At 45.0% G+C, this 25,018-nt stretch overlaps 1 protein-coding gene across 1 annotated transcript in view; it reads left to right on the plus strand.

The window, feature by feature from the left end:
- Window positions 1-15,099: 15,099 nt before the first annotated feature.
- Window positions 15,100-25,018, plus strand: part of LOC144500751 (plexin domain-containing protein 1-like) — a 332,900-nt gene continuing 322,981 nt past the window's right edge. Inside the window, exon 1 of the mRNA XM_078224149.1 lies at window positions 15,100-15,529. Within this exon, the coding sequence (XP_078080275.1) occupies window positions 15,454-15,529 (76 nt within the window). The 5' untranslated portion in view covers window positions 15,100-15,453. The remainder of the gene's footprint in view (window positions 15,530-25,018) is intronic.

Genomic DNA, 25,018 nt, shown 5'->3' on the forward strand with positions numbered 1-25,018 from the left:
TTTTGGAGCGCTGCTCCTTCATCAGGTGAGTGGAGGATGAAGGAGCAGTGCTCCAAAAGCCTGAAGGTAGAAATATAAAGAAGTATTCCATATTAACAGAATCTAGATTCTCTTTAACAAATATGTAACGTAATATTTAGCAGTGCAAATAAACCTGTTGGACTTTAACCTGGTGTTGTGAGATCTCTTACTGTACCCACCCCAGTCCAATGCCCGCATCTCCACAATAAGGAACAAGATCTATACATCAGTAAGAGAGGATCTCAGATAAAAGGATCAAGATGTAGAATCAGTTTGGATGGAGGTACAAAATAGTAAGGGACAGCAATCAATGGAGTTATTTAGAGGCCATCTAACAGTAATGGTAATGTTGGGTACTGTACAAATCAGGAAATTGGAGATGCTTGTAACATGCATAATACAGTAACAATGAGTGACTTCAATTTACACGTCATCTGGGAAAATCTAATCAACTCTAATGCTGTGGAGGAGGAATTCCTGGAGTGCATACGAGATGGGTTTCTGGGCAGTGCATTGATGAACCAACTAGGGATTGGGCTATTTCAGATTTAGTATTATGTAATGAGAAAGGGCTCATAACCTTGCTGTAAAGGAGCCTTTGCCAATAATATGAGAGGATTTCTCATTGAGCTTGAAAGTGATATAGTTCATTCTGAAACTAGAGTCTTAAATCTGAACAAGGGAACCGATAATGATACGAGGGACAAGTGAATTGGGAATGTATTTAATTTGATAGTGGACAGGCAATGGCTAGTATTTTAAAATAACATTACATGGTCTTCAACAAATATACATTCTTCTAAGACACAATACTCCAAAAGGAAATGTGAATGGATTGTGGCTAACAAAGTAAGTTAAAGAATGCATTTGATCCAAAAGTTAATCGTGGAAAATAAAGAGAAGGCAGATATTTTGTGCTGGTATCTTACATCAGTCTTCACTGTAGAGGATACAAGTAACATCCCAGAAATGGTTGTAAATCAGGAATTGGAAGCAAGAGAGGAACTCAAGAGGATTACAATTGTCAGGGAAGTGGTACTTAGCAAATTGTTGGAACTGCGGGTCCTCGGGTCCTGTTCGACTTCATCCTAGGGTCTTAAAGGAAATAGACAGTGAGACAGTTGATGCATTGGTTTAAATTTTCCAAAACTCCCCCCCAGTTTCAGGGAAAGTTCCATTAGATTGCAAATGCAAATGTAATTCCTTTATTCAAAAGAAAAGCGGGAAACTATAGGCCTATTAGCTTAGCATCTATCAAAGGGAAAATGTTGAAAGTTATTATTAAAAATGTTCTAAACTTAGATAAATTCAAAATAATCAGGTAGAGTCAACATGGTTTGGTGAAAGGAAAATCATGTTGAACCAATTTATTGGAGTTCTTTGAAGTAACAGGTGTTGTAGATAAGGGGAAGCTGTTTCGGGGCCACCCATTTAAGACAGAGATAAGGATTGCTTTTTTTCTTCTCAGGGGTTCATGAGACTTTGGAATCCTCTTCCTCAAAAGGAAGCAAAGTCTTTGAACATTTTTAAGATAGAGATATATAGATTCTTGATAAGCATGGGGGTGAGAGGTTATGGGGGGTCAGCGGGAATGTGGGGTTGAGATTACAATTAGATCAGATCTTGATGAATGGTGGAGCAGGCTCAAGGGACCAAATGGCCTACTCCTGTTCCTGATTCTGTTCGTGGGAGGTGAGTCAACAAAATTAGAGTGTATGGGATTGGGTAATATACTAGTATAGATTGAGAGTTGGTTAACAGATATACTAGTATAGATTGAGAATTGGTTAACAGACAGAAAACAGAGAGTAGGAATAAATAGGTCATCCTCAGGATGGCAGGCTATTATTAATGGGTTCTGCAAGGATCAGTGCTGGGGCCACAGCTGTTCAAAATCCATATAAATGATTTGGCTGTGGGAACCAATTGTAATATTTCCAAATTTGCTGATGACAGCAAATGAGTCTGTATCTACTCCAATCAGCTTGGCTTATGTAGATCAGGCCCAAGACAGGAGTGGAGGCCCTGTCTTGTCAGCTTGGATCGGAAATGTCTCAACTTGTTGAGACTCTGAATTGGACTTGATTTGATTGAATTGGAAAAGTATAAAAAAGAAATTTCCAAATTTGCTGATGACACAAAATGAAATGGCAACGTAAATTGTGAGCAGGATGCAAAGAGGCTCCAAGCAGATTTGGAAAGGCTAAGAGAGTGGGCAAGAGATGGAATATAACGTGCGTAAATGCAAAGCTATCCACTTTGGTTGTAAAAGCAGAAAAGCAGAGTATTTCTTAAATGGTGAGAGGTTGGGAAGTTTTGATGTCCAAAGGGATCTGGGTGTCCTTGTTCATGAGCCACTGAAAGCTAGCTTGCAAGTGCAGAAAACAATAAGGATGGCAAATTATATGCTGGCCTTCATTACAAAGGGATTTGAGTACAGAAGTAAAGATGTTTTGCTGCAATTGTATAGAGCCTTGGTGAGACCGCATCTGGAGTACTGTGTACAGTTTTGATCTCCTTATCGAATGAAAGATATACTTGCCACAGAGGGAGTGCAATGGAGGTTCACCAAATTGATTCTAGAATGGAGCGAATTGTCTTACGAGGAGAGATCGAGGAAATTGGACCTGTATTCTCTGGAGTTTCGAAGAATGAGAGGTGATCTCATTGAAGATTACGAAATTCTCAAGGTGAATGTGGATAGGCTGTTATCCCTGGGCTGGTGAGTCTAGAACCAGCGGACACAGGCAGGCCAGATAACTGAGATGAGGAGGAGTTTCTTCACTCAGAGGGTGATGAATCTTTGGATTTCTCCACCACAGAGGGTCGTGGAAGCTTAATCAATGAAAATTAATAAATTTCTGGAGCCTAATAACATCAAGCCATATGGGAATAGCACGGGAATATGGCCATTGAAATAGATGATCAGACATGGTCTAATTGAATGGCGGAGCAGGTTTGATGGGCTGAATGGTTTACTCTTGCTTCTATGTTGCTCTACTCCTCTGATTTTTAAAATATTCTCCTTCAAATATTCACAGATGGGAGGTGGAAGGGAGGAAGGTGTCACCTATTGGTCTGGGAGACTAGACAATGGTCCTCATAGGAGCAGATGAGAAAGCTCCAAGGTCCACCTAGCACCCCATCCTCGGTAACCACATGATGATCAACATGACATATCCGTCCCTATTAATTAGCTGATAATAGCCCCAGATATGAGACAAGGAAAGCTCCAGAGTGATGGAGGGCTTCCAGAATGTAGGATTCAATCCCCATCCATTCACGTAAGCACTCTGCAATCACCTTGTGAGATGTTTCAAATTACTCATCCCCTGAATCACATTTGCTGCTTCCTCCAAATGAAAGGGTGACAGGTACTGGTGAAATAGCTGCCTGTCTTTGTACAATCAAAAACTTGAGTGGGACAACAAGGGGTTGGGGCAAAGGAGCAAGAAATCAAACTCAGACTCCACCACCCCTTTCGGATGGTGCTGTTTGAGGGATAAATACCACCCAGGACACCAGGTATCCCACTCTGCTTTTCTCCAAATAAAACCGTGAAATCTTTTATGCCCACAATGGAGGGCAGAAAGAGAGGGCCTTTGTTTGTTGTTTGCTCTAAAAGAAGGCACCTTTGACAATGCAGAACTCCCTCAGTACTGTCCCTCTGACTGTGCAGTGTCCTCTCACTACTGTCCCTCCGACTGTGCAGTGTCCTCTCACTACTGTCCCTCTGACAGTGCAGTGTTCTCTCAGTATTGTCCCTCTGACAGTGCAGTGTTCTCTCAGTATTGTCCCTCCGACTGTGCAGTGTCCTCTCACTACTGTCCCTCTGACAGTGCAGTGTTCTCTCAGTATTGTCCCTCCGACAGTGCAGTGTTCTCTCAGTATTGTCCCTCCAACAGTGCAGTGTTCTCTCAGTATTGTCCCTCCGACAGTGCAGTGTTCTCTCAGTATTGTCCCTCCGACAGTGCAGTGTTCTCTCAGTATTGTCCCTCCAACAGTGCAGTGTTCTCTCAGTATTGTCCCTCCGACAGTGCAGTGTTCTCTCAGTATTGTCCCTCTGACAGTGCAGTGTTCTCTCAGTATTGTCCCTCCGACAGTGCAGTGTTCTCTCAGTATTGTCCCTCCGACAGTGCAGTGTTCTCTCAGTATTGTCCCTCCGACAGTGCAGTGTTCTCTCAGTATTGTCCCTCCGACAGTGCAGTGTTCTCTCAGTATTGTCCCTCCAACAGTGCAGTGTTCTCTCAGTATTGTCCCTCCGGCAGTGCAGTGTTCTCTCAGTATTGTCCCTCCGACAGTGCAGTGTTCTCTCAGTATTGTCCCTCCGACAGTGCAGTGTTCTCTCAGTATTGTCCCTCCAACAGTGCAGTGTTCTCTCAGTACTGTCCCTCCAACAGTGCAGTGTTCTCTCAGTACTGTCCCTCCGACAGTGCAGTGTTCTCTCAGTATTGTCCCTCCAACAGTGCAGTGTTCTCTCAGTACTGTCCCTCCGACAGTGCAGCACTCCCTCAGTACTGATCCTCCAACTGTGCAATGTTCCCTCAGTACTGTCCCTCCGACAGTGTAGTGTTCTCTCAGTACTGTCCCTCTGACAGTGTAGTGTTCTCTCAGTACTGTCCCTCTGACAGTGTAGTGTTCTCTCAGTACTGTCCCTCTGACGGTGCTGCACTCCCTCAGGACAACCCCTCCAACAGTGCATCGCTTCTTGAGTACTGTCCTCTCTGACAGTGCTGTACTCCCTCAGGACAAGTTCTCTGAGTGTGGTGTTCCCTCAACCATGTGTCCCTACAGTGCAGCGCTCCCCCAGTACTGCACCGGTGTCTCAGCCTGAGATGTGGTAATATCTCAGGATTGGGTTTGAATTGCTGACTCAGAGGTAAGAAGGTTACTCACTGTGCTAAGGTTACACCTGGGAGCATAATGTAGACTGAATGGGATTTGTTATTGATGTATAATATAAAGACTGTGTTACAACCTGAAACTATATCAACGGGCGTAGACATTATCATTAACCAGGGTTCAAGGACAGTATTATAGATACAGGACTTCTTTCATGATTCTGCATATCAGACTGAGGCATAAAACATTAATTTATTTGTTATTGATTTCCAGCTAATTTCCAGGGCTACTGCTCACCGAGTATATCATCCGGAACACCAGGTAAATTGTCTAATTGCTGTAGGTAGCTGACAGCTGAAGACCAGGCCACAGATCACTGGTTCTGTTTCATTGACAAAAACAATAGGAATTTATCTTGACACCCCTACCCCACCACCCCCCATTCTCCTCATCCCACCACCCCCCTCCCCCCACAATACGCTCCCCCCCCCCCCACCCCCCGCCCCACACACACACACACAACATTCCCCACTCCCTTGGAGAAAGGAAACTGAAATGTTCTTTGAGTGATAAGGTTGCTAAGCACCTCAGGAAACGAAGCAGGAGAGGACAATCTGGTGGAGCCTTGGCTTAATGTCCCGTTGGAAAGACAGTTTGCCTGGATAAGGGAATGTGTCGCACTTAGTCACCAGAGCAACATACGGCTCGGGGGTCACATGCGGCCCATCTGGGTTCTGAGTGCAGCCCACGAGATATTTTCTTGAATGTTTGCCCACATTCAGCTGATTTCCATCCCTGTAGTTTTGTTCCTACTAGCGTGACTGAAGTGATACACATGATGGCACAGTGGTTAGCACTGCTGCCTCACAGCGCCAGGGACCTGGGTTCAATTCCAGCCTTGGGTGACTGTCTGTGTGGAGTTTCCACTTTCTCCCCATGTCTGTGTGGGTTTCCTCTGGGTGCTCCAGTTTCCTCCCACAGTCCTAAGATGCATGGGAAATAAGCATAATGAGTGTCTGATTGATTTGCCTGATTTTAAACCATTGGGATTGGCCGTGGTAAATTGCCCTTTAGTGTGTTAGTTAGGGGGATTAGTGGGGCAAATACGTGGGGTTATAGGGAGAGGGCCTGGGTGGGATGCAATGTCAGAGAGTCAGTGCAGACTTGATGGGCTGAATGGTCTCCTTCTGTGCTGTAGGGATTCTATGATTCTATGTAAAAGAAAGGTGAGTGAAGTGAGGTGCGTGCTGATTGCTCACAACATTGACTGTGAAAGCCGTGCGCTCCTTCTGTGTCCAAAGTGTAAATAATCCTTTTGTTTTTACCCTTTGAATTTGATGACAGTTCTATTAATATATAAATGGTTACGCATTTTCTATAACTCGTTATGAAATATTTGGCGTGTATTAAATGTTTTTAATCTTATCCATGGGGTCATAGTTGGTGAACAAGCCCAATTTCAACCTTGTGGCCCATTCAGATGAAGGAAGACCACTCACGCAGCCCACTCACTAGCCTAGGTTACTCATCGCTGGCCTGGAGACTTCCATTTCTACTTGCAGACCGAATAAATGCCTCAAATTATTTGCTGTAAATTTGTACTTTGGTGCAGTGGGCAAATTGGGTGCAAATCGTGTTTGATATTTGCACTGGTTAAATTATAGTTCAAGTTTACCTTCGCACTTATTTGTATTCACCACAAATATAAAATCTCCCATGAACCAGCAACCAACACAATACAGAACAGAACTGTTCTTTATTGCTTAAAAAAATATTAATTTATGTAACTGATTTGATTAGTAAGTTTGCGGATGACACAAAGGTTGGTGGATTTGCGGATAGCGATGAGGACCATCAGAAGGTACAGCAGGATGTAGATCGGTTGGAGACTTGGGCGGAGAGATGGCAGATGGAGTTTAATCCAGATAAATGTGAGGTAATACATTTTGGAAGGTCTAATACAGATAGGAAATATACAGTAAATGGCAGAACCTTTTGGAGTATTGATAGGCAAAGGGATCTGGGTGTACAGGCACACAGGTCACTGAAAGTGGCAATGCAGGTGGAGAAGGTAGTCAAGTAGGCATACGGCATGCTTGCCTTCATTGGCCGGGGCAGTGAGTTTAAAAATTGGCAAATCATGTTGCAGCTTTATAGAACCTTAATTAGGCAGCACTTGGAATAGAGTGTTCAATTCTGGTCGCACACTACCAGAAGGATGTGGAGGCTTTGGAGAGGGTACAGAAAAGATTTACCAGGATGTTGCCTGGTATGGAGGGCATTAGCTATGAGGAGAGGTTGGAGAAACTTGGTTTGTTCTCACTGGAACAACGGAGGTTGAGGAGCGACCTAATAGAAGTCTACAAGATTATGAGTGGCATGGACAGAGTGGATAGTCAGAAGCTTTTTCCCAGGGTGGAAGAGTCAATTACTACAGGGCACAGCTTTAAGGTGCGAGGGACAAGGTTTAAAGGAGATGTACGAGGCAGATTTTTTACACAGAGAGTGGTGGGTGCCTGGAACTTGTTGCCGGGGGAGGGAGTGGAAGCAGATACGGTAGTGACTTTTAAGAGGCGTGTTGACAAATACATGAATAAGATGGGAATAGAGGGATATAGTCCCCAGAAGGGTCAGGGGTTTTAATTAAGTCGGGCAGCATGGTTGGTGCAGGCTTGGAGGGGGACGAAGGGCCTGTTCCTGTGCTGTAATTTTCTTTGTTCTTTGTTCTTTGTTCTATAACACTCAGCAGGTCTGGCAGCATCTGTGGGGAGACAGAGAGAGAAACTGAGTTAACGTTTTGGGTCATGAACTCCCATCAAAGCTGTACCACCTGCTTCTTAAAGGTGTTCATTTCAGCTCACCTACTATTTGTGTATGTGTATGTGTGTGTGTGAAACACACAACAACATTTGAACCTGCAGAAGTAGAAGACACAAAACTGTCTTTGGAACCATGAGATTTTCTGAGCAAATGTTGAGAGTGCGTCCTTTTCAAATCAACTTCCTTGAACAGAAAATTGCAACCTCATCTCTTCCATCAAACTGTCAGCCGGTAATACTCAATCAGCCTGGTACAGATACGTTGAAGCTTTGTCAGAGCAGATGGGTTACAGTATATTATGCATGAAAGGGATATTTGGAGAGATTGAGGATTTTTAAAAAAATTCAGCTTTTTCTATTTGCTACTAATGCTGACAGAAATAGTTCTTGCTCAGGCATTATATCATCCTCCTTGCATCTTAAATCAAAGCCGCATTAACAATTCTGACTGCACATTGCTTTTCAATCCAATCAATCTATATTTATATTCACTAGTTTCTCCATTCCTCTACCTACTCCTAGTTGAGATACCTGGTTGGTAACCGGGGCGGCACGGTGGCACAGTGCCTAGCACTGCTGCCTCACAGCGTCAGGGACCCAGGTTCGATTCCCGGCTTGGATCACTGTCTGTGTGGAGTCTGCACATTCTCCTTGTGTCTGCATGGGCTTTCTCCGGGTGCTCTGGTTCCCTCCCACAGTCTGAAAGACATGCTGATTAGGTGCATTGACCATGCTAAAGTCTCCCTCAGTGTACCCGAACAAGCACCCGAGTGTGGCGACTGGGGGATTTTTACAGTAACTTCATTACAGTGTAAATCGTGACTAATAAATAAAGTTATAACTGACTAATAAATAAATACGTAAACATTGCAGCCTACTCATGACTAATAAATAAACTTTATACAGGCATTTCTTACCTAGTAATTAGTTAACCTCAATCTCATAATGCTATGAAGCAAATCTTCTTTCTGCAAAGATAACTTCCCCACTAATTTTCTCCAAACTTCATAAAACTTTAACACTGAGAGCTCAGATATGATTTGCCGATTTAATGCTTGGAAGTGGTACAGCATTCAAAATGCCAACCGCAAGTGACTATGACTGCGTTGGGATCTCTGATCACATGTATTCCTGAGGGTTTTGTCACATGACCCATCCCCTCACAAGATTGTGAGGGGCATGGACAGGGTGAAGAGGAAGCAGCTGTTCCCCTTGGTTGAGGGGTCAATCATGAGGGGGCACAGTTTTAGAGAAAGGGGCAGGAGATTCAGAGGAGGAAAATAAAATTCACTCAGAGGGTGGTGAGAATCTGCAATGCACTGTCTGTGAAGGTAGTGGAGGCTGGAAACCTTACAACCTTTAAAAAGTATTCAGATAAGCACTTGAAACGTCATAACATTCAAGGAAATGGGACAAATGCTGGAAAATCCCCTCCCTATTCATGTACCCAACCAACCATCCAGATTCTTCTTAAATGTTGTTAATAGAACATAGAACATAGAAAAAATACAGCACAAACAGGCCCTTCGGCCCACAAGTTGCGCCGGTCATGTCCCTACCTACCTAGGCTTATATATAGGCTTACCTATAACCCTCAATCCTATTAAGTCCCATGTACTCATCCAGAAGTCTCTTAAAAGATGCTAATGTTCCTGCTTCCACCATCTCTTCTGGCAGTGCGTTCCAGACACCTACCACTCTCTGTGTGAAAAATTTCCCCCGCACATCTCCCTTTCTTCCGAGTTTCTCCCACTCAGTCACTGTAACTTCATTTGAAATCTAAGTACATAAGTGAAGGTTTCCACCAAAGTTAGGGCAGCAAACAATAGAATCCCTCCAGTGCAGAAAGAGGTCATTCGGCCCATTGAGTCTCAGTGACTCTCTGAAGGCTCAAACCACCCAAACCACTTCCGTAAACCCATGCATTTACCATACTTAATCCACCTAACCTACCCATCTTTAGACATTAAGGGGCAATTTACCATGGCCAATCCACCTAATCTACACATCTTTAGACACGAAGGGCAATTTACCATAGTCAATCCACCTGCACATCTTTGGAGCGCGGGAAGAAACCGGAGCACCTGGAGGAAACCCACGCAGACACAGGGAGAATGTGCAAACTCCACACAGATAATGACCCGAGGCCAGAATTGAACCCGGGTCCCTGGTGCTGTGAGGCAGCAGTGCTAACCACTGTACCACCGCAAACAACAGGTGATGCTTCAATTAATCAATGAAAAATCCTACCCCATCTCAGGCAGAATGGATTAATTCACAGTATTAGACCCCTCAATTTTATTCAACATTTCCATCTCTTGCTCTGAAATTTTATAGAGTTCACTCCATTAGCATTAGATAAAGCTTTATTCAGAGTTACATCCCTGACAGTGGGCAAGTGTTTTGAAGCCTTTGAACTCTGTCTGGCTGTATCTCAGTTGGAATGTAGTAAATATGGATTATGCACAGAACACTTTCACTTCATTATAGTGAAAGCAGCTCGAATCTCAACATCACCAAAGCAACAGATCATGCTCTACATCATATTGAGATGAACAGTGGATGCTCACTGGTACATGAAGCTGCCTGTCCTTGACCATTAATGTCTCTTGATTTTGCTTTCACTGCTTTATATGTGGATTAATAAAGCGATTAAACTCATGTCAGCATGAAAATAATTCAATCTTGATCCAAGTTATGTCAGACTGTACTTCGCAGGATTTTAGTTTGAAAGTGAACAGAGAATGAGTTCCAATTTCAGTTCCTACTCCCAGCACAACCTCCTGCCTTCTCTCATCAAGGCAACAAATATACCGCACGGTGGCACAGGGGCAGCCTGATGGCACAGTGGTTAGCAGTCCTGCCTCACAGCGCCAGGGACCCGGGTTCGATTCCGGCCTTGGGTCCCTGTCTGTGTGGAGTTTGTACTTTCTCCCCCTGTCTGCATGGGTTTCCTCTGGGTGCTCCAGTTTCCTCCCACAGTCCAAAGATTTGCTGGTTAGGTTGATTGGCCGTGCTAAATTGTCCCTTAGTGACAGGGGGGTTAGCAGGGTAAAAATATGAGGGGTTACAGGAATAGGGCCTGGGGGGATTGTGATCGATGTAGACTCGATGGGCTGAATGGCCTCTTTCTGCACCGCAGGGATTCTATGATGGATCCTATGATAAATACAATAACAGGAAAGCTCAAGGTTTGATCTCTTCTCTGAAATAGCTGATCCCAGGAAGGATGGTATAATTGATGTCCTTATGCCCAAGGTAAGGAGGAAAATTAGCAAGGCTTCTTTCTCTTGATTACTCCTTGGCATATATGCTTATGACTTCAGAGAGATGAAGGCAAATGCTGCGGATGCTGGAATCTGAAACAAAAACAGAAAATGCTGGAAAATCTCAGCAGGTCAGACAGCATCTGTGGGGAGAGAATAGAGCCAACGTTTCGAGTCTGGATGACCCTTCATCAGAGCTGAAAGCAAAGAAAATCAGACAGGATTGATAGTATTGGGGTGGGGTGGGAGATGCAGTAATTGGACAAAGCAAATGTAAATGGTGATGATAGAGGCTGAGAAAGGTGCTAAAAGCGTCCATTAAGTGATCAGAATGTGTGACTGACACAAGGTACAGATCGTTAAGGGACTACCTGAGGAATATGGCAGTTGGCTCTGAAGGGTGGGTGGGAGCGGAGGGGGGGGGGGGGGGGGGGGGGGGGGGTGGGGAGCGGTGGGGGGGGTGTTTGGAGACAAGATGGAAAGCAAAATTTCAAAAGTGGAAAAATAGAAATAGGAATGAAAACTGATAAAAATGGATGAATGAGATGAAAAGAAGAAATGAAATAAAATAAATAGGAATGGGGTGAAGTGGAGGGGAGTTCATGCTCTGAAGTTGTTGAACTCAGTGTTCAGTCTGGAAGATTGTAAAGTGCCCAATCTTTGCTTCAGAGAGGGCTGGATTGCGTTTACACAGACTTACACTGAGTGTACAGCACAGAAACAAGTTAAATCCTCCACAGATCCATGTCTGTATTTATGCAGCACAGGAGCCCCCTCACATCTTACTTCATCCTGTTGAATACCCCCCCCCCCTTTATTCCTTTCTCTCTCCTGCAGAGTAACAAATCCATAAAGTGTCCATTCCTACTGGGGTACAGCCTCACACTATCCAACCGTACTGGGGCAAGGAATCTCAGTGTTCAACCATAATTGGGATATAGAAGCTTCATGTCCATTATGTACTTGGAGAACCACAGTGTCCATTCAAAGTGTCCAATCTTGATATATGAGCTTAACGTCCTTCAACTTATATGCAGCGAAGATTGGAATTCTCATTTTGGCCTCTCGCATTTGACTCTTCATGACTTCTTGTACCTTTTAGTGTCTTCTCAATGTTGCAGCTGACAGATCATCAAAGCTCATATATCAAGGTCGGACACTTTGAATGGACGTTGTGGTTTCCCAAGTACATGATGGATACAAAGCTTCTATATCCCAATTCTGGTTGAACACTGAGATTCCTTGCCCCAGTACGGTTGGATAGTGTGAGGCTGTACCCCAGTAGGAATGGACACTTTATGGATTTGTTACCCTGCAGGAGAGTAGGGCAAAAATTGACAATTAACTGGGTGAACATGAGCCACAATGAGATCAATGTATAATTAACATTGATCAACTCCCACAGATCTCAGCAACAGAACACAAAGCAGAAAATTGGATTAAAAATGTGACGGCCAAATTCCAACACAGCTCAACACGGCACAATCTCATTTGATCAATGTTTAGAGAATAATTAGTCTGTGTTTATGTGGATCAACTGAATTAGTTAGGTGAGGTAAGGGTGAGGGTGTAACCACGCGTCAGTGACAAGTTGTGTCAGCCAAAGCTAGGTTAGTTCGTCTTTAAGAGAATGCTGACTTGTGCTCATAGAACCCCTACAGTGCAGAAGGAGGCCATTTGGCCCATCGGGAGTGCACTGATTCTCTGACAGATCATCCCAACCAGGCCCAAACCCCATACCCCCACGTATTTATCCCTGCTAATCCTGCTAACCTACACATCTTTGGACACAAAGGGGCAATTTAGCATGGCCAATTCACCTAACCTGCACATCTTTGGACTGTAGGAGGAAGCTGGAGCACACAGAGGAAACCCACGCAGACACGGGGAGAGCGTGCAAACTTCACACAGTCACCCAAGGTCAAAATTGAACTCGGGTCCCTGGTGCTGTGAGCCAGCAGTGCTAATCACTGTGCCACGATACTGCTGTGTTTTTAAAATTATTTCATGGGATGTGGGTGTCACTGGCAAGCCCAGCATTTTCTACCCATCCCTAATTGCTTGGACACTTGTTTGGTCATTTAATTGTTTGGTCATTTCCGAGAATAGCTAAGAGTCAACCATATTGCTGTGGGTCTGGAGTCACAAGTAGGCCAGACCGGGTAATGCTGGCAAAATTCCTTCCCTAAGGGGCATTAGTGATCCTGTTGTTGCAACAAACAGTGATCATTTCACAGCCATCATTACTGAGACTAACTTATAATTCCAGGTTTTATTAATTGAATTTAAATTCCAGTAGCTGAGGTTGTGGAATCTTAAATCCATGTCACCAGAATAATATAAAAGCAAAATACTGCAGATGCTCTAACAAAGGGCCATCCAGACTCAAAACATTAGCTCTGTTCTCCCTCCACAGATGCTGCCAGACCTGCTGAGATTTTCCAGCATTTTCTGTTTTTGTCACCAGAGTATTAGCCTAGGCCTCTGGATTCCTGGTCTAGGGACATTACCGTTGTGCCAACATCTTCACTGACATCTCCAGTGCCGAGAGCGATGAATCCCTTTTCCCAAAAAATACCTCCAAGAATAGAAAATCAAATAAAAAGTGCATTGTTCCACAAAGTGGAGAGAGGAACTTTCAACTTGCTGGCTACACCTCTGGCTGGAGACGCGGGGTTGGCCTCATCTCTCCCTGCCTTTTTTTGATGTGTGGCAGAGTTAACTTCAGTGCAGCACAAAGGGAATGTTGCACTCTTGGGGGTGCCACCTTTCTGATGAGATGTTAGGTGGCTGTCTGACCTCTCTCGTGGAGGTAAAAGATCCCATGGCATTCTTTCCAAGAAGCCGGGAGAAATCGTCTTAGAGTCCCGGCATCGAAACAGATCATCTGGTCATCATCACATCACTACTTCCGGAACCGAACTGTTTTCCTAATCATCATCACAGCAGTGGTTACACTCTGAAAGATACGGATCTCTGGGACATCCTGAAGATGTAAAAGGTGCTTTATAAATGGCTGGCACGGTGTCACAGGGGTTAGCACTGCTGCCTCACAGCTCCAGGGAGCCAGGTTTGATTCCCGACCTGGGTCACTGTCTGTGCAGAGTCTGCATGTTCTCCCCGTGTCTACGTGGGTTTTCTCCGGGTGCTCCAGTTTCCTCCCACAGTCCAAAAGACGTGCCGGTTAGGTACATTGACTATGCTAAATTCTCCCTGAGTGTACCTGAACAGGCGCCGGAGTGTGGCAACCAAGGGATTTTCACAGTAACTTCATTGCAAAAGTTTACTTACTAGTGTCGCAAATAGGCGTATGTTAACACTGCAATGAAGTTACCCATGCAGACTCAGGGAGAGTATGCAGAATCCACACAGACAGTGACCCAAGCCAGGAATCGAACTCAGTTCCCTGGCACTGTGAAGCAGCAGCACTAACCACTGTGTCACCGTGCCGTCTTGCAGTGCTAATATAAGCCTACTTATGACACTAATAAGTAAACTTTAAGTGTATTTTTAAAATAAAAGTATTTGAATAAAAGGGGATAGAGAAAGCAGAAAAAAATGTATGGGAGGGATAGCTTTTTTCAAAAAGCCACGATTTGTGAGAACAATTCTTGGAGGAAAGCTATTTTTTGCAATGCAATTAAAATGACAGTTTTTGTTAAGTTTATTGCAAAGATGTTCAGCGATGTTCCATTCCCCCACTTTCTGTAACATGTTCACCAAAGCACATTCTGCTCCAGCAGAAACTCATTAGTAGGGGCTAAGTGATCTACGAGCATTTTAAAAATAATACATTCGGAAGGATTTGTGGCTGTTATGGACATGTACCTGGTATTAAAAGCTCAATTCCACATCCGCGGTTTTATCCTGCAGCTCGAGTGATTGCTGCTAAATCGGATCTAAAGTATTTTTTTTAGAACAATTCCTTTCATAGCATTTGGGGGAAAAATAATGAAATATCCTCAAGAATAAAATATAGCAGGTTTGAACTCGATGAATGAATTATTCAGCAGTTAAGATTGGCAGGTGGGTTTGTGAATCAGATGGGAGGGATGTGGGTGAGAAAGGGGCTGGCGAGCGGGCATCAGGTGTAATGAAACCCCCCTCTCTCCCTCCCTCTCCTTCTCTCTGTCTCTTTCTCTGCCCCACTTAGTGTTGCGAGTGTTATGATGGGAGTCTGACAGAGTGTGGCGTGCTCTGCAAGCTTCGGTACCAATTCTTAAACAAACACAGCGAGGGAGAGAGACAAAAATAATCTGTAGCACAAAAAAAAACCAGGGGGAAGGAATAAAAATAACCACGAGATTCTTCCAAACATCAGCCCGGGAAGTCTTTCAAGAAATCTCCCCCCCTCCCTCCCCCACCAACCTTCATCTGTTTCTAATGGACTTCGGAGGCAAATAAAAACTCTGAAATAGGTGGATTCTGAGCATCGTCCTCACACAGTTCCAGCCCAGCTTCAGGGGGACTCTGTAGCTGCTTTCCCGAAGCAGGGTGGCAGCAATATGATGGGACTTAGCACTTTCTTACTCCTGTACTTGCTGTCAGTACTTGCTATCCTGGAAGCCGCGGAGCTAGCAGGTAAGAAGCAGTAACATCTCCTTCCTCCTGCCTCCTTCTCTCCATCATTTCTTAGTCAATTGCAACGTGCTAAATTTTGTTTCGATTTTTTTTGCAACCTGCGAATATCCGTGAAATGTGTGTTTTATTTTTCAATGTTATTGTTGTTGCAAAGAAGCTCTGCACCAGAATGAGCCTCCAACCTCATCACCTTGCCTGGAAAGGTATTCCTTTGATACCTCGGTGTCTCATTCCTGCATTGAATCACCGGCCTCGCCACTCTGACCATCGGCCGGCCACACACACACTCGTATCATATCTGAAAAGTTGCTGTAAATATTAAAGAGGGCCATCTCTCTCTCTCTCTCTGTGTCAGGGTGAGATGCAATCTTTAGCAAGCTCTGCTTTCTCCCGTTTCAGCCGGTAACAGCACCGTTGCCTTGCTGTTGTTGACCGGGGGGAGGGTGTTCTGATTTTTATTTTGGGGAACAGCACTTGAACGATATTGAAATCGATGTAGTCTAAAAACTGCCCCCGCCACTGTAACAGCTGGAACTGAATTTCGCCTGGTGTGGGGAGATCTGTTTTTTTGTTCCGTTAGTCAGACTGGGAGATGTTAGACCAGGTAGACCAGCCTAAAGCCAATGTTTGTGATATTCCACAGACCTCACATTAATCTGTATCACCCCCCTCCACTCCCCCCAGCATCTCCGCTCCTCTCCGCCACCCCCACCCCCCCGGTCAGTCCACACAGAATAATGTTCCTGATGTATCAGGAAGATAGGAAGAAGTCTCACAACACCATGTAACGTGAGAATAGCACTGCACATGTTAACATAACCCTTGCAACTGACAACGTCTCTGCTTCCAAGCAGAGGGGCAGTGAGGGGGATGGGGGGGGGGGGGGTGCTTGTAGACTTCAGCCACGCTTAGTGTCTTCTGCGCGATGGTTTCTCCGTGGACATGAGTTGGGCACTCAACCAAGTTTTATCCTGAACTGTAGCTGGTGTGTCTGCCCCCGCCTCCTGAGACTGGCTTTATTGATTCTGATTTGATTTGATTTATTATTGTCACATGTATTAGCATACAGTGAAAAGTATTGTTTTTTGCAAAGCATACCGTTCATAGAGAAGAAAACGAGAGAGTGCAGAATGTAGTGTTACAGTTAAAGCTAGGGTGTAGAGAAAGATTAACTTAATGCAAGGTAAATCCATTCAAAAGTCTGACAGCAGCAGGGAAGAAGCTGTTCTTGAGTTGGTTGGTACGTGACTTTTTGTATCTTTATCCAGAGGGAAGAATAAAATACTGCAGATGCTTTAAATCTGAAATAAAAAGAGAAATGCTCAGCAGGTAAGGCAGCCACAAGAGAAAGAGTTAATTTAAGTCAAGTTACCTACTTTTTAAAGTCATTGTTGCAATATAGGAACCACAGCAGGAAGGTGTCATGAGACGGCACAATGGTTAGCACAGCTGCCTCACAGCACCAGCGACCGGGGTTCGTGTGGAGTTTGCACGTTCTCCCCGGGTCTGCATGGGTTTCCTCCGGGTGCTCCGGTTTCCTCCCACACTCCAAAGATGTACAGGTTAGGTGGATTGACCGTATTAAATTGCCCCTTAGTGTCCCAATATGTGGAGGAATAGCAGGGCAAATATGTGAGGTTACAGGGATAGGACCTTGGTAAGATGTTCTGTCAGGGAGCTGGTGCGGACTCAATGGGCCAAATGGCCTCCTTCTGCACTGTACGCATTCCATGATATGAGCAATACTGTGATTATGATCAGATAATTGTCTTTTTGGGTGCTGGTTAAGGGTTGTACAGGAGATCTCCATTGCTCTGAAACATTGCCATAAGATCTTTTACATCCAGGTGAGAGAGTAGACAGGACTTCAGCTTGAATGCCTCATCCAAGAGCAGGCACCTCCGACAATGCAGCACTGCTGCACTCCTGCACAGGGGTGTGTGTTATGTGCTGGAGTAGGATTTGAACCCACAAACCCCTGATACAGTAAAGGACAGAGGATGGTAAATGGTGGGGGGGGGGGAGTTCCACAGAGCTTTGGGGAAGAGCAGGTCTATTTGGATATTATTTTTTCTTAAAAGAGCTGGCACTGGACATGATAAAGTTTATTTATTTATTAGTGTCACAAGTAGGCTTATATTAACACTGCAATGAAGTTACTGTGAAAATCCCCCAGTCGCCACACTCCGGCACCTGCTCGGGTGCACTGAGGGAGAATTTAGCATGGCCAATTCACCAGCACGTCTTTCAGACTGTGGGAAGAAACCAGAGCACCCGAAGAAAACCCACGCAGACAACGTGCAAACTCCACACAGACAGTGACCCAAGGCTGGAATCGAACTCAGGTCTCTGGCACTGTGAGGCAGCAGTGCTAACCCTTGCACCACCGTGCCGTCCGTATGCTGGCTGGGCAATTCCATGCTGTGTGTTTATATGTTCCTGTTAGAATTCTCCATTTGCTCTGTTACACTGGGTGCACTGATTGTCAATTTATGTAGTGTTAGCCTCGTCCACAAATGTGGATGAAAGCTAGAGGAAATTGTGGGTAAGAATGAGGAAGGAGGGGAATGTTCAGAGCCCTGAGCTCACCACCCCAAAATAATAAATTGTTAAAAATTCCAAATGCTGACAAACTATTAACGCATGCAGTTGTTTCCTCTGCTACAGGGGGCACTTAATCTTCCTTTACTGGCAGACAGCTTTGATGTAATGCCCACATTCAGTTGCCTGTGCCACATACCGACAGCTGAATGAAGTTCCATAGGGGGAGGAGGCTCTAATGATTCAGTTAATGACCCGTGTTAACTGCTCATAGCGTGATGCATTGTGTAGACTGTTGTGTTTATTATTTACTTGTGGTGTTTTAATTTGCTCTTCCCAATTTGTGCTGCTGCTTATTAAACCCAAGGTTTTCCAGTCTGCAATTGCTCGTTTTGTGACCCTATTTCAAGCGAAACAGATACAAAAACCGAACTATCAGTGGGTTTAAACGTTCAGGAGGCTCTGGTGTGTGAAGGGAAAAATGTACAACATAAAAGATACAGAGACCTAATTAAAACACAAGGTGAACCAAAGCTGGGAGAAGATAATGATGCGAAGCAGTCGCATCCAAACAGTACAGGAACACCAGGATTGGTTTTGCTAAACAGGAATTGTTACTACAGTAAGACAGAAGCCAAGAGGCACTGAAGCTGCCATATAGGGCAGGATGGTGGCACAGTGGTTAGCGCTGCTGCCTCACAGCGCCAGGGACCCGGGTTCGATTCCGGCCTTGGGTGGCTGTGCGGAGTCTGCACATTCTCCCCGTGTCTGTGTGGATTTCCTCCGGGTGCTCCAGTTTCCTCCCACAGTCCAAAGATGTGCAGGTTAGGTGGATTGGCCACGCTAAATTGCCCCTTAGTGTCCTAAGATGTGTAGGTTAGGGGGATTAGAGGGTTAAATATGTGGGGTAACGGGCTTGGGTGGGATTGTGGTCAGTGCAGACTCGATGGACCGAATGGCCACCTTGGGAACTGTAGGGATTTGATGATTCTATGATCATAGAATCCTACAGTGCAGGAGGCCATTTGGCCCATCAAGTCTGCACCGGCCACAATCTCACCCAGGCCCTATTCCCAGAACCCTATGCATTTACCCTAGCTAGTCCCCCTGACACTAAGGGTCACTGGAGCACCCGGAAGAAACCCACGCCGGCACGGGGAGAATGTGCAGACTCCGTACAGACAGTGACCCAAACTGGGAATCGAACCCGGGTCCCTGGCGCTGTGAGGCAGCAGTGCTAACCACTGTGCCACCGTACTGCCGTGATGCTGGAATAAAAACAGAAATAGCTGGAAATCACTCAGCAGTTCAGGCAGCATCCATGGACTGGGAAAGAAAGAGTTAAATGGTTCAGGTCAATGACCTTTAGTCGGGCCTTGTCACTGCAGTGTCTGCTTTGATATGCAGAGGAGGCTTTACCTTTAGTTCTCCATCTTTTTTATGGTCCCCTTTCCATTGCAGAATACTGTGGGATCAGTATTTTCACAGCAATGCTACCATTCAGTTGAGGTCTGTTTACTAACTTCTCAAAGGCATTAGGCACAGGCATTGCAAACAGGTGAGAAAGAGCAGTTACAGACCAGTGGGTCTTTCAAGCCTGTTCTAGTGTGGTGTCACATCTGCATCCTGCCCAACACCCCCCGCCCCCCACTGCCTGGGAAAAGCAAATACTTTTGATCATTTCAAGAGGATGAGAATACAAGAGCAGGGATGTGTTGCTAAGGCTGTATAAGGCTCTTCTGGTCAGACCACACTTGGAATATTGTGAGCAATTTTGGGCCCCATATCTTAGGAAGGATGTGCTGGCCTTGGAAAGGGTCCCGAGGAGGATCACGAGAATGATCCCAGGAATGAAAAGCTTGACATATGAGGAGCGTCTGAGGATTCTGGGTCTGTACTCGATGGAGTTCAGAAGGCTGAGCGGGGATCCCATTGAAACTTACAGAATACTGAAGGGCCTGGATAGGGTTTATTTATTATTGTCACAAGTAGGCTCACATTAACATTGCAATGAAGTTACTGTGAAAATCCCCTAGTCGCCACACTCCGGCACCTGTTCGGGTAACACTGAGGGAGAATTTAGCACGGCCAATGCACCCTAACCAGCACGTCTTTCGGACTGTGGGAGGAAACCAGAGCACCCGGAGGAAACCCACGCAGACACGGGAAAAATGTGCAGACTCTGCACAGACAGTGACCCAAGCCAGGAATTGAACCCGGGTCCCTGGCGCTGTGAGGCAGCAGTGCTAACCACTGAGCTACCGTGCGAGTGGAGGTGGGACGGATGTTTCCATTAGTGCGAGAGACCAGGATCTGAGGGCACAGCCACAAAGTAAACGGATGACCCTTTAGAACCGAGATGAGGAGGAATTTCTTCAGCCAGAGGGTGGTGAATCTGTGGAATTCATTGCCACAGAAGGCTGTGGAGGCCAGGTCATTGAGTGTATTTGAGGCAGAGATAGATAGGTTCTTGATTGGTAAGGGGATCAAAGGTTACAGGGAAAAGACGGGGGAATGGGGATGAGAAACAAATCAGCCATGATTGAATGATGGAACAGACTCTGGCCTAATTCTGTTCGATGGCCTAATTCTGATCCTATATTTTATGGTCTTATGATCAATTTAGATAAATAGGAGTTTGGGTAATTCCGGTCCAAAGTGCAAAGGCCATTAAACAGACTTTAGTGGGATTCTGGCCATGTGTCACCAATGTGCCATGTACTTATATCTGGGCATGTCCACCATTCTGAGTAACTCATCCAGCTCAATAAATATGGTCTCGCTGGTTACACCCACAACTTGAGGAATTAAAAGAGATAGTGTTTTCCCCTCCTGGGGCTTGTTAAAACTCTTGATAGCGTACATTTAACATTGTTTGAATTGTGGAGATGGGTTCAGAGTACATTCACACCTTTCACAGTCATTATTACAAAGTTAGATTTTTGGTAAGCACCTGTTCAGAAGGACATTGCAATAACAAGGTGGAAACGGACGATCCAAAATGATTTGCAGCCAACTTCATCAGACTGACTGCATTTTGGTGATGGACCCTTTCAGAAATCTACCATTCTTTGGAAAGAGAGTCAACATTTACAAAAACAAAATCTCCTGGATTATTGCCCGGTTGACAAGGGCCAGGATTGGTGTTTGGTTAGCAAGGTCATGAATTATTGCCTAGTTAGCAAGAACCAGGATAACTATCCGATTAACAGCAGCACGGATTAATGTCTGGTTAGCAGTGTCTGGATTAGTGTCTGATTAGCAGTGTCTGGATTAGTATCTGGTTAGCAGAGTTTGGATTAGTGTCTGGTTAGCAGTGTCTGTATTAGTGTCTGGTTAGCAGTGCCATGGATTAGTGTCTGGTTAGCAATGTCTGGATAAGTGTCTGTTAGCAGAGTTTGGATTAGTGTCTGGTTAGCAGTGTCTGTATTAGTGTCTGGTTAGCAGTGCCATGGATTAGTATCTGGTTAGCAATGTCTGGATAAGTGTCTGTTAGCAGCGTCATGGATTAGTTTCTAGTTAGCAGGGTCCAGGATAACTATCCGATTAACAGCGTCACGGATTAGTGTCTGGTTAGCAGTGCCATGGATTAGTATCTGGTTAGCAGTGTCTGGATTAGTGTCTGGTTAGCAGAGTTTGGATTAGTGTCTGGTTAGCAGTGTCTGTATTAGTGTCTGGTTAGCAGTGCCATGGATTAGTGTCTGGTTAGCTGTGCCATGGATTAGTGTTTGGTTAACGATGTCTGGACTAGTGTCTGGTTAGCAGTGCCTTGGATTAGTGTTTGGTTAACGATGTCTGGATTAGTGTCTGGTTGGCAGTGTCTGGATTAGTGTCTGGTTGGCAATGCCATGGATTAGTGTCTGGTTAGCCCATGTATTACATGCATTTTATAATTTAAGCAGTGATACAGTATTAACTGAGATTTTTAGGACTAAAAACAGATCGCAGACGTCAGGTCTAACCTAAGTCAGGCCTTTCGACTGCTCCCATGAGATTTGGCAACAACATCGCCTCTAATATCCTTCTGGAATCCGCGTTTTGCAAGCTAGCTGATTAATGATTTATATTGCTTTGGACCAAATTGTTGTAGACCGGGTGAGAATTATTTAGCTGTGGTGAATGAGGTCATTTGAGATTGCAGACACAGGGAGAATCATATCCAGCCTATCTTCCTTGGTAGAAGCAGTGTAAACACTGAGAGTGCGTCTGCAGAAATAACTCTGCCTCGGATTACTGCCATTTCCCTGCTCTCTGTCTCTGTTCTGCTGCACATCCCATCTCCTAACCTAGTGGTCTTTCTCCTGGCTAGTGTTAGCTGTGACTCAGGTTCTGAGTCAGAACATTGTAGGTTGTGCTTCAGAGAATCGAGTACAACGATTCCTATCAGCAGGTACGTCAGTATTTTACCGGTGGACGTACTGTTGTTCGTCTGTGACTTTAAATCCCTCAGTGATCTTAAAACGTCCCGCAGGACAATACTAAAGAAGATCAGGACAGCTATCTCTGGACTCCTGCCCAATTTTTTTTCTCTCAACCATTGAATAATAGACTCCCTATAGTGCAGAAGGAGATCCATCGCATCTACACCGACTCTCTGTCAGTGTACCTTACCCAGGCCCTCTCCCCTGCCCTAACCCCACAAATTTCCCATGGCCAATCCACCTAACCCACACATCTTTGGAGTGTGGGAGGAAACCGTTGCATCCGGAGGAAACCCATGCAGACACGGCGCGAATGTGCAAACTCCACACAGACAGTCACCCGAGGCCAGAATTGAACCCGGGACACTGGCAGGGTGAAACAGCAGTGCTAACCACTGTACCACTGTGCTGTCCAATGCTCCAATATCGTGCTTTGTGTTTGTGGTTCTTGTAATTTATTCTTTGCTCACTCTGATGTCACAGGATTCTCTGTGGACCTTAAAAATGGATGGCATGACCCAGATTCAGAAGCCCCGCCCTCACTTCTGACAGATCTATCTCTTGCTAGCCGCAATAAGGGAAAAGAACAAAGAACAAAGAAGAGTACAGCTCAGGAACAGGCCCTTCAACCTTCCAAGCCCGTGCCGGTCATGATGCCCTAACTAAATTTAAAAAAAACCTTCTGCCCTTACTCGGACCGTATCCCTCCATTCCTTCCCTATTCATGTCCCCATCCAGATGTCTCTTAAATGTTCCACCATCTCCTCTGGCAGCGCGTTCCAGGCACCCACCAGTCTCTGCATGAAAAACTTCCCCCCACACATCTCCTTTAGACTTTCCCCCTCTCACCTTGAACCTGTGCCCCCTTGTAATTGACACTTCCACTGTGGGAAAAAGCTTCTGACTATCCACCCTGTCTATGCCTTTCATAATTTTGTAGACCTCTATCAGGTCTCCCCTCAGTCTCTGTCTTTCCAGTGCAAACAATCCTGGCGTATTCAACCTCTCCTCATAGTCAACACCCCCGAGACCAGGCAACATCCTGGTGAATCTTCTTTGCACTCTCTCCAAAGTTTCCAATTGCTTCCATTGGTATGACGACCAGAACTTTACGCAATGCCCCAAATGCAACATGATTTCTCAACTCCTGTACTCAATGCCCCAGCAGATAAAGGCAAGCATGCCACATGCCTTCTTAATCACCTTGGCCACCTGTGTTGCCACTTTTAGGGAATTGTGGACCTGCATGCCCAGATCCCTCTGTATGTTAATGTTCCTCAGGGTTCTACCATTTACAGTATAATTAATACCTAAATTTGATCTTCCAACCTTGCATTTGTCTGGATTGAACTCCACCTGCCATTTCTGTGCCCAAGTCTCCAATCTATCTATATCCTGTTGTATCCTCTGACAATCCCCAGTACTATCAGCAACTCCACCAATCTTCATGCTATCTGCAAACTTAATAATCAGACCACCCACATTTTCCTCCAGATGTCCCAGCACAGATGTCCCACCCACAGATCCCTGCGGAACACCATTAGCTACAGACTTCCATCCTGAAAAACACCCTTCCACCGCAACTCTCTGTCTTCTATAACCAAGTTTCTATAACCAAGCCAGTTCTGTGTCCATCGAGCCAGCCCACCCCGAATCCCATGTGATTTTGGTTTTTGGAATGGGGCGTGAATCACAAAGGCAGGAAACCCAAACTCAGCAGGGCTATTTGAACTTAGAGCTGAGTTCAAACAAACTCTATTTTGACTGTTCCCGGGGCCTTGACCTGTCATGTGAGGGTCATGAATCGATGGAGTCAACATAAATGCCCTTGAAGGGTCTGTTTAAGTGCCATAATCCAATTTTAAAAAAAATACCCAACCTTTAAACATGAAGAAAAGGCTTAAGAAACATAAAAAATGTTTCAAGCCTGTCCGCCATTCATTTTGATCATGACTGATCAACTAAATCAATATCCTGATCCTGTCTTGCCAGAAATCATTTAAAAAATCCTATGCTGGATTGATTCAGTTGGCTGTCAAATTAAAATCATCATCTATTTGTGCAGTTTTGAAAGAAGTCATCATTGACATTTCCTAGAACTATTATTATGTCAGTATGAGTGTTTGACTCTGCTTCACAGCTACCATTATCTCAGCAGGAGGTCTTGAGTTCACAGTTTGATTGACAGTTCAAAGCGGCTATTAAGGAATTAGCTGTCATTGATGTGAGGTCTGAATAGAAGTTAGTTCTTGTATGAGATTAACCACTTGGGTGGCATGGTGACACAGTGGTTAGCACTGCTGCCTCACAGCGTCAGGGACCCCGGGTTTGATTCATGGCTTGGGTCACTGTCTGTGTGGAGTCTGCACGTTCTCTCCATGCCTGTGAGGCTTTCCTCCAGGGGCTCCGGTTTTTTCCCACAGTCCGAAAGACGTGCTGGTGAGGTGCATTGGCCATGATAAATTCTCCCGCAGTGTACCCAAACAGGCGCCGGAGTGTGACGACCAGGGGATTTCACAGTAACTTC

The sequence above is a fragment of the Mustelus asterias genome, chromosome 11 (genome assembly GCF_964213995.1).
Source record: "Mustelus asterias chromosome 11, sMusAst1.hap1.1, whole genome shotgun sequence".
NCBI lineage: Eukaryota > Metazoa > Chordata > Chondrichthyes > Carcharhiniformes > Triakidae > Mustelus > Mustelus asterias.